Source organism: Dermacentor andersoni, unplaced genomic scaffold (genome assembly GCF_023375885.2).
Source record: "Dermacentor andersoni unplaced genomic scaffold, qqDerAnde1_hic_scaffold ctg00000039.1, whole genome shotgun sequence".
NCBI lineage: Eukaryota > Metazoa > Arthropoda > Arachnida > Ixodida > Ixodidae > Dermacentor > Dermacentor andersoni.
Window position 1 is genome coordinate 1,583,024 of NW_027314752.1, and position 10,752 is coordinate 1,593,775.

At 47.8% G+C, this 10,752-nt stretch overlaps 1 protein-coding gene across 1 annotated transcript in view; it reads right to left on the bottom strand.

Annotated features, from left to right (window-relative positions):
- LOC126526499 (uncharacterized) overlaps positions 1–9,832 on the bottom strand; it is a 51,678-nt gene extending 41,846 nt beyond the window's left edge. Inside the window, exons 1-3 of the mRNA XM_050174420.2 lie at positions 9,691–9,832; positions 7,405–7,512; positions 5,297–5,503 (exon numbers count right to left, since the gene is read on the bottom strand). Coding sequence (XP_050030377.2) covers positions 5,297–5,459 — 163 coding nt within the window. The 5' untranslated portion in view covers positions 5,460–5,503; positions 7,405–7,512; positions 9,691–9,832. The remainder of the gene's footprint in view (positions 1–5,296; positions 5,504–7,404; positions 7,513–9,690) is intronic.
- Positions 9,833–10,752: the final 920 nt, after the last annotated feature.

Here is a 10,752-nt window from a genome sequence, read left to right on the forward strand (position 1 = left end):
TCTTTTCGCACCTCGCCTCCTGTCCGTATACTGTTTTGCATACGTCTGCTTCGCCTTAACCCTAGCAGGAACGTTTTTATTCGAACCGGCATGAACACCCTCTCTTGTCGGCAAACCCACTGTATTGAGTCTTGTCCTTGGCTGGCGCCCGTGAAGCAACTTGGCTGGCGACACACCCGTTGTCGCATGCGGCGTCGACCTATATATGCCGAGATAGTCAACCACAGCAGCCTGGAGGGGCCGTTGTTCCAATCGGGCAACCTGCATGAAATCTTTCAGCACGCGGTTAAAGCGTTCAATCGCACCGTTTCCTTGTGGATAGTACAGAGAAGAACAACGATGCGCAATGCCCCTCTCTCTCAAGAATGTTTCAAACATTTGCGATCTGAACTGAGGCCCATTATCTGTGACAATTTCTTCCGGATAGCCTTCTCGGCTGAACACAGTCTGCAAAAAATCGACCACACTCTGTGACGTCACTGTAGATGAAAAGGCAACCTCAGGCCACTTGGAATGATAATCGATCAGCGATATCATGTACCTACAGTTTGAAGGGGCCCAGTCAATCGGTCCCACTATATCCATTGCTAACTTCTGCCATGGTAGCGCTGTAAACGTCACCGGCTGCAGCGGTGCAAACGACGGTTTAGCGGACTTGTCCGCGGCCTGGCAGATATGACAGAAATGGATTGCTTCTTCTACCTGTTTATTCAAACGCGGCCACCAGTAAAGATCACGTAGTCTCTGCTTCGTCCTCACAATTCCTGGGTGACCTTCGTGCGCAAAACCAACAAGGAGCGAGGTTAATTCACTCGGAACAACTACCTGCTCGCCGCGCATCAAAAGGCCATCAACAAAAGAAAGCTCTCCCCGCACGTTAAAGTACGGCATTACTTCTGCTGGCAAAGCTTTTCTAGGCGCCCAACCATGTACCACGTGTACAACAACCTGTTGTAGTGTGCTGTCTGCAGCAGTGGCCACCTGCAGCCGTTCCTTTGTTAGGCACTCTGATACAACGGACACAATTTCTTCCTGCATCGTCTGCAGCGAATCACAGTCAAGAGGTAGGCGTGAAAGCGCATCGGCCACGACATTTTGCGATCCCTTTTGGTACTCTATGTCGAAGTTATAATACAAAAGTCGAGCTGACCATCTGGATATACGCAAAGGTCGGCGTCCTGTACCGGCAGCTGAAAGTAACGTCACCAGTGCCTGATGGTCCGTACGCAACAAAAATTTTCTACCCCACAAGTAGACGTGCCAGTGCTCGCACGCGAAGAGACAAGCAAGGGCCTCACGTTCCCCAACGGAGTACTTCCGCTCAGCAGGAGTCAGGGCACGTGATGCGAAGGCCACCGTGCGTACGCTGTCACCATCGCGTTGCTGAAGAACGGCTCCCAGTCCCTTATCAGAAGCATCTGTTGTAACAATTACATCAAGGTCTGGGTTAAACATTTGTATGACTGGGCTTGAAGACAAAGCTGTCTTAACAAGCTGGAAGCTACGCTCAGCCTCATCATCCCACGTGAACTGTTGACCAGACCGCAGGAGCCTTCTAAGCGGCTCGACGAGATCAGCAAATCGCGGCACAAACCGAGCATAGTAACCAGCGAGACCCAAAAATGACCTCAAAGTGGCAACATCGTGAGGAGCAGGCACTTTCACAATAGCATCAACCTTAGACTGCAATGGTGCGAGCCCTTTTGAGCTCACCGTATGCCCTAAAAAGGATAGCTCTGAAACAGCAAATGTGCATTTCTGGTTGAGCTTTAAACCTGAATCACCAATGCGTTTTAGCACCTGGTGTAGATTCTTGTGGTGCTCCTCACGTGTCTTGCCCCACACAATCACATCATCAATGTAACAAAGTACACCTTTACAATCTTTCAAAATATGCTGCATCATTCTCTGAAAGGCCGAAGGGGCAGATGCAAGGCCAAAACACACTCTCTTAAAACGAAACAATCCTTCGTGTGTGATAAAGGTGGTTAGTCTCCGACTTTCCGGAGTCAGTTCTAGCTGATGGTATGCCGACGCTAAATCGAGCTTTGAGAAGCACGTTCCTCCAGCTAGTTCATGAAGTAGTTCCTCTGTATGCGGAAGAGGAAAAGCATCGGCAATTACTGCCTTGTTCACTTCACGTAGGTCCACACACAGCCTAATTGAACCGTCCTTCTTCCTCACGACGACGATCGGTGAAATCCACTCCGATGCGTCGACAGGTTCAATTATATCTTCGGCCAGCAGACGTTGTATCTCTGCCGATACCTGTTGCCGTAGCGTGAGCGGCAGGCGTCGGAGCTTCGCAACGACTGGTTTCACAGATGAACGGTATTTAACATGGTGAACAAAACCTTTCACATGCCCTAACTGTTCCGTGAACAAGTGCGCAAACTGTTGCGTGAATTCTGAAGGCAGTGAATTAGGGCATGTCACCTGGCAGCAATTCAAGGTTGAGCCGTTGATAGTGATTCCCAGGCTCCGAACGGCATCAAGCCCCAGCAGCGAAGTGCCCTTGGTTGTGACATGAAAAAGCACACTGGCTGTGTTTCCCTTGTAAGATACGTCAGCAAGAAAGCAACCGCTTAACTTGATTTGTTCTCCGGAATAGTTACACAAATTGGCAGTCGGCGGTCGCAACGAGTAGGTGTTGGCTAGATATTTGTGGTAGTGCTCTTCACTGAGCAAAGAAACAGTAGCGCCCGTGTCGACAAGCAACGACAATCTTATCTTCCCGATAGAAATGTTGGCTCGAATATCTTTCGCCGACGCATTACGGTTACCGATTTGAAGTACCGTGACGGCGTTGGCCTTCTCGGGTTTTCGAACGGCATATTTCTTTTTCTTCGATTTGCACATGCTTGAAAAGTGACCAATTTTTCCACAAGAGTGGCAACGCTTGTTTTTCGCCGGACATGCATTCGAGTTAGCCATATGCGATGACGAACCGCACCTGTAGCAACTTCTTTGCTCAGAGTCTGACCTTTTTCGCACATCTTGAATCTTGTTCACAGAGCTATGCGCGAATTCCCCGAGCTCTTGTTGCGTTTGCTCAATTTGCTTCCCGATGTCAACAGCACGCTGCAGTGTAAGCGAAGAACCTTCATAAAGCAAGCGTTCACGGGTTGTTCGTGACGAAGTGCCTTCCAGTAATTGGTCTCGAATCATGCTATCGGTAGCACTGCCAAAATTGCAAGTAGACGCAAGGTCCCGAAGACTGTTTGTAAATGCTTGAAAGGTCTCACCAGGCAGTTGTCGTCTTTGGCGAAACCGGCGCCGCTCCACCAAATCATTCGTAGCGCTCGCGAAATGCGTATCCAGTGCAGCAAGCGCATCCTTGAACTGGTCCACCTTGTCCTCGTCCTTGGCGTCCGCGGTCACGTCGGCTCCTTGTGGAAGGATGCTGTAGAATATTCGCTGGCCTTCAACCCCGAGCGAGTTTAGCAGAATTGCCTTGCAACGCTTCGGCTTCAGTTCATCGCCGCCAATGGCCTCCAGGAAATTCAGGAATACGCGTTTCCACTGCTGCCAAGGCACAGCCGGGTCACCGGGTGCAGGCAAGAAAGGGGGCGGTGCTGGGAAACACCCGAGCGGCATGGCTCCGATACTGACCCTCGTCGCCAATATGTGGTGTCTGGCTCAGACCAGACGCATGACACTGGACCACGCAAGCGCAGTATGCAACTCTCCTTTATTCGTCACAGTAAAGCCACTTATATAGGAAATCATATTGAATGACGATGACGATATGTACACTGAAAGAAACGAAACTGAAACAATAAAGAAGGATACAACAGATAGGGTGTCCAAAAAATCGGTCGGCGTTGTATCATTATTATGCTGTGAAAAAGAACATATTCGAATTCCATTTTGTGTCAATAAACATCTTGTAAACCATTTTGAAAATCTTACGCTGCAACTGCACACGCCTGAATTACCAAGGACAGGTTGGGCCTTGGTCAGTTGTCACAAAATAACTAGCACGATCTTCCTGTCTGTCATGTAGTATACTGTGAAATAAAATAAAGTTTTCTTGTTTGTAGTTGTCGAAGTGGAGAAAGGATCATAGTTGTTGTCATTATTGTGGCAAACATGCCACATTTGTAAATTCTGTCCAAACACGAGTAAATACTGCTAGGAGGGCAAAAATAACATGTCAGGGCTTTATAAGTGCATTTGAAAACAACGTGATAAAATGGGTGGAAGTGCAAAACAAGTTTGTGGCAGTGCGCAATTTTGTTTCTATGAATAGAAAGTAAAACAGAGCAACTGCCGATTTCCACCGGAGGCTTTGTTGTGCAATGGCTACCCTGTTGACAGTGAACTTGAAGACACTGTGATAGAATTCTCTTGTGAGCACTGTGCATGAGTTCTCCTGATGACAGCAGATTCAATTCATTGCAAAGGCATTTGAATTGCTCACTAGTGCCTCATTTATTAGAGGGAAAAGGCATCACTTTTCGTATCAGCGAAGGTGGATAGCACATTGTAACAAGAGTGCTGAGGAAGAATAACTATCCACTGGCACAAATAGGTGGTATTATAGAGGTCCCGTCGGCCACTGCAGTCCGTAAACACGGCAAAAAAAAAAAACGAAGCTGCTATAGACGGGAGAGGAACAAAACCAGCGTGTAGCCGGCATTCACCTCAAGACGTGCACAGGTCGTCTGAAGTGATTGCTGGCGTGCAACTCAGGAGCCCAGTGCATGCTGCTCATTGCCTGAGGGCAGTGTTGCGCACGCCTAGGCCTGCTTAGTCATCACTGATGATGTGCTCTGGGATGTCGTGACCAACACCTGTCCCAGGACAAGAATCCTTACAGTTCCCAAGTAGTATTCGAATCCCTCAATGAATGAGAATATTGATGAAACAAGGTATGTTTTATAGTTGAGAGTATTAAATAATTTTGTTTGAATTTTATTCACATCAAACCCAGGGGTCAACTTACATTCTCCACTGATCTATATTCATGTTCTTACACTCATACACTGATCTATGCATAACTAACAGACTCAATGGGTGTAAGGTTATCATAAAGCAATGTAAGGGCTACAACCACACCAGCTCAAGACGGCTCTGCATTAAGCTCTGCAATCTAAGGGGCTTTAATGCTATGCAGAGCATTATTTTTGCATTTTGCCTAAATCAGTATGCAGACAAGAATAAAATACCTGTTAATTTGTCATCAGCAGCAGAACGTCGCACACACTTGAGCAAGTTAGGCCAAGCTAGGCAGACTTGGCCATATACCACACACAAGCAAGCAAACGTAAGAGAAGTGCCGGTCACTGCCCACCTGAGGTGGAGCTTAACTGTTCCACAGCCTCCGTAGTCTGCACGCTCGTAGACTTGCTCCCTGGTTTCAACGAGCAGCCGACAGACTTGTCAGCTAGAGGCAAGCTGCACTGCATGGCAACCTCGACCTGACCAACGACCTTTGAAAAGGCGTGGCGTGCCATTTTGGCAGTGATGCTTTCAGCTAGGCTTATCGCATTTGTGAGGCCTGCAGAAAATAAGTGAGGCGATTGCAGTCCTGTTACAACATCAAAAACATGAGGTAAATAGAATAGGATAAATACAGGGGCATAGCCAAGGAACACAAAATAACCCTTCTGATTCAGTATTCCTAAAGGGCTGCAAAGGACAATCCACATTGAATACTCAAAAGCACAGCAACCTCTTTCTTGTGGAAGGCTTACGACAGCAGAACCTATTTGAGACACTTGGCAAATGAGTTTAGGAGAAAATGTATGACTATGGAGAATTGCAGTGCGAATGTTTACTGTACCCTATGCATCTACAAAACTTGTTCTAACTGTTTAAAAAAAAAATTAGTTTTTATGTGCCAAAACCGCAATCTGATTATGAGCCACAATGTAGTGGGCAACTCCGGAAATATGAGACACCTGGGGTTCTTTAACATGCACCTAAAACATGGGTGTTTTCGAATTTCGATCCCATCGAAATGCGGCCACTGTGGCCGGGATTCCATCCCACAAACTCATGTGTACCAACCCAACACTATAGCCGCTAAGCAACCACAGTGGGTCCTGAACCATTATGGGGACCCTTGAAATAACACGAGGGTGTCAAAATGCGTAGTCTGCCATTACGGCATGCTTCATAATCTGATTGTAGTTTTGACACATACAAACCCATAACTATATTTATGTTTAACACATCTGCCATGATATGATGTGGCATGCGAGCCAATGACAATGCTCAACCTTCCTATAGGTCATGAACAGTGACGCACAACTCCTCAAGAAATGGGTTCCTGTTGTAACGGAGACGTGACAAAACTTTATCAAAGGTGTGCAATGTTAGCAAGAAAGAGTACAAGCCCTACGCTCGTGTTGGTAAGATTGCTGGTAAATTAGAGCGTGAACTTCTGTGAAGAAAATGTGCAGGGGCCATAGATGATAACTGTCAATGTAAGCGAATAGCCTAAAGGAATGAAACGGGGAACAAACAAAAGAACAAGCAAATGAGGGAACAAGGAAAAGGGAACGAATGTTTTCCTAGCAGAGTCCGACCACCAACCATTACAGACCTCCAACTAAGAACTAAAATGGTCGAAAGAGCCAAAGAAATTCCCTTCAAAAGATTTCAGCGCAGCCACACGTCCATGTCATAATGAAATGCAGAGTACATCACACTGCTACACATAAAGCCCAGAGTAAGTAACAAAGTTTCAATAATATACCACCATAAGAACAATATACGAACAATTGCCGATCACAACTCAAAGACCGAGACATCTAAGCATATCTGCAGAGCTATTTCTGATGCTGAAACAATTTAAGCGATTGTTTCGGCCGACTGGCATTTCCTATGTACGAGACCTAATCTATAAACACTTTCACCACCACTCACTCACAGCTTGTGGCGCAGCAACTGCATTGTACAGATAGACACAGTCTTATGACAATGAGTCAGACATTGAGGATGCAACTGGCAAGTGATAATGCAATTGACACAAAATATGCTGAAAAGCAACAGTATTCGCACAGGGAAATTACTCACAGCTGTGGATGTTCAGTCGCAGTTCGTAACATAATTACTTCTGTATGATTTATTGTCTCGGGACAGCTCTACACAAATTTTCTGGATTTTTCTACTGTTTCTTTTGTGATGACATCAGGCACCAAGGGCACTACAGTATTATAAGAGTTCTGGCCTAGACAATTTAATTTATATTCCAATTTAATGCTTTGTGGGAACTTCCAACAGATAACTGGTCGGCCTTACTGGCCTAGATCTGAAGATGCCTTGTCACCTGTATAGCACAACAGTGATAGGGTGTCACGCATCACTCAAACGACACTTAATTCAATCTTCCTTTTCTGGAGCAGCTCAAGTATTAGAAGCATCAGAAGTACTTGCGCAAATGGATATCTATACCTGTTTCTGGACTGAGACAACCAGCAGCAATCAGCACTTGCAGCTAATTGTCGTCAACGGTGCAGAGATGGGCTATATCTTGACGGGCACAACTAAGATCAGCAGAAACTGTAACGACAGCAGTAGCACAGTAAAACACATGACAAATTACGGTACAAACATCCAGGGATATGTGCCTTGAGCACTTCACCGCGTAACTGCCGCAAAGTGAAACATGTGCTCCTCGCGCAACCTGGAAAAATGTTTTTAGCTGTAGGCATCACGAGTGTGTAGCGTTCGTCTGGGTGGCTCGTAATAAATATCCTAAAATCAGCATACAAAATTAAGGCAGACAGACTACCTGTGTAATATATCGCATTAGTGTTATTACAATGTCGACCACGGATGCAAAGCTGCGCGCATGACATATTGTTACAAGGCGGGAGACGTCTATTTAGAAGGCTCGGCACTAAAGTAATGGATGGAGCGAGCCCGCCAGAGCAAAAACAAAATCCACCTCTTCCCGCGCCCTTTTCCTTCTTCGTGTGGGTAACACTGAACTTAGTGTCACACATTACTGCCCCCCCCCTCCTCTGGCTTCTGGATTGGATTGGCGCGGCTCGCTACGCGCTTACGCGCGCTTTTCTGAGCGCAGATTGATGTGCGCCTGGTTTCTGCACTAGGCTTTTATACAGTCGCTTTTTCGAGCGCAGATTGGTGTGCGTCTGGTTTGTGCACTGCGCTTTTTTACGATCGCTTGTCGCTGCTTTCCTTTTCTCTGGCTTGATTCGGTGCGGCTTGGTGCAGGCGCACATACTTGGTGTGCGCCTGCTTTTTTTTTGCGCTGGTCTTCGAACACATCGCTCGCTGCTCGCGCTTATATATAAGGAAGTGCTGCGCCGCGGGCGTACCGTGTACGTAAGCGCGCCAGAAAACTGCGCCTTGTTTTCCATTACTTTGTCATGTACCTTACCACTGAGTAGCACCGAGCGATCGCTTCTAAAAACGCAGAAATGAGTCTTTGCAGCGCGTGTGGCCATTAATTGACTCCCACCACAGCCATGTGAGGTGCGACTCCAGCAGCGGTGCAGTTACCCTGCAGCCGGCGGAGAGGAGGTGGCGCTTCAGTTTATTAACTTGCTAGTTTTTGCGTGTGAACGCCCGTGATAGCTCGTGAAGTCGTGCGGGACGAGCTGCTGGCGCGACACCCACTCGGTGGCCCCGAAGGATTGCGGAAATTGATGAATGCCTCCTTCGCGGCAAGCGAAAACACAATCGGGGCCGCCTGATGACGGGTGACAAGGTTCCGCCGAGCCGGCAAAATCACGGCGGCATTGCAGACCTTGGACCATCGGTATTCGGCATGACCTGCGTGACCACCGGGCAGTTCCGACTATTCAAGGTCGACAGACGAGACGCGGCGACGCTAGGCCCCATTATTGCAGCCAACGTTGAACCGGGGACCACCATCCACAGTGATGAATGGGCCGCATTCAACTGCATCCCGAACTTAGTGGATGCTAACGGAGTGAGCCTCAATCTGCAATGGGAAACTAAACCAGACAGCATGAAATTTGTGGACCCGATCACGGGCGTTCACACGCAAAAAATGGAAAGTTATTGGCATGCAGAAAGTGAAGCGCCACCTCCTCTCCGCCTGGAGTCGCACCTCACATGGCTGTGTTGGGTAGTCAATTAATGGCCACACGCGCTGCAAAGACTCATTTCTGCGTTTGTTAGAAGCGATCGCTCGGCGCTACCCAGTGTGAAGGTACATGACAAAGTAATGAAAAACAAAGCGCAGTGTTCTGACCCTTTGCTTTTGTATGAATGTTTCCCGGCATTGCTGCTCGCTTACGTACACGGTACGCCAGCGGCGCAGCGTTTTCTTACATATAAGCGCGAGCAGCGAGCGATGTGTTCAAAGACCAGCGCAAGAAAGCAGGCGCACACCAAATATGCGCGCCTGCACCTAGCCGCGCCGAATCAAACCAGAGAAAAGGAAAGCAGCGACAAGTGAAGCCTAGTGCAAAAACCAGACGCACACCAATCTGCGCTCGGAAAAGTGATGGTGTAAATACGTAGTGCAGAAACCAGGCGCACATCAATCTGCGCTCGGAAAAGCGCGCGCAAGCACGTAGCAAGCCGCGCCAATCCAATCCAGAAGCCAAAGGAGAGGGGGGAAGTAATGTGTGACACTAAGTTCAGTGTTACCCTTCGTGTGTACAAGCGTGCCGCTACAACATGAACAAATAAAGCAACGGACGTAGGTATAATGAGCTGATTTGTGCGCTCATCCATGTTTACCTTAGACGGTGGTCGTAAGCGACAGCAGCAGGGAAGTGAGTCAGTATACCTGCTCGCTCATTAAGTGTCGTAAACACAGCCATCACAACACCACACAGATCACTCACTCATAAACACATGAAGTGTGGTGTACTAGAGTAGGGCTAGTGGGTCGAGATGGAGGCGCGGGCAACGCGCGCGCGTGAAGCAGGAAATTCGGAAAATGTTTGCGGCCGCGAGGCGGCGCTATGGGGTCTTTCACCTTAGAGTTGCTGTACATGCTAACAAATTGGTATGAAGCTAAACATTTCGACAGAATTGCCTGTCTGGTTGGGAAATTGATTAGGACTTTCAGACTGACTCCAACCAAATAATTGAATTTTATTAGCCCGACGTTTCGGAGCCCATTCGGCTGCTTCTTCAGGGGGTTGTAGCATATAATTGGTAGCATATACAGTAACTCTATTTCACCTGTAGCTTTGGTGCCACCGCGCCACCACCGCACTCGCGCGTTGGCCGTCGCCTGGATAAGGTATATATTGCCTGGTAGCGAAGCTTCCATAAGAGCCCATACGTTCAAAACATCAGTGGTTCATACCATAATATCACGGATGTTATGAGGGTCCCCTTTGGAACGGGGCGGTGGGTTGCGCCACTAAGCTCTTGCTATTATTCTGCCTTATTGTCCTACCTAGGTTAAACAATGAAAAAAGAAAAAAAAAGACACTATGAACTCCCACAACAAAATTTTCTGATCACCTATTGCGAACTGTTCTTTTGTAGTTTCCCTACTTTTCCTCCACCAATCCTCCTATCGCCTCTTATGGCGTTTTTCACTGGTCGATTCGGAGCAGGATTTCTTGCTCCGTGGCAACGAATCCGAATTTCACTGGTCGATCTGGAGCGGGTTCGCGCGTTCCACTGGTCGTTTCGGATCAACTCGCTCCGCGCCGGATCGCTCTCACTTGCTCCGCCGCCGAGGCGCGGATTCGGGCGGAAATAGCTCGCGTCACTTCCGTCTTCAAGCGAAATCGGTACCGGTTGGTACGCACAACATTGTGTTGCTTCGCAAAATGGCTGCGT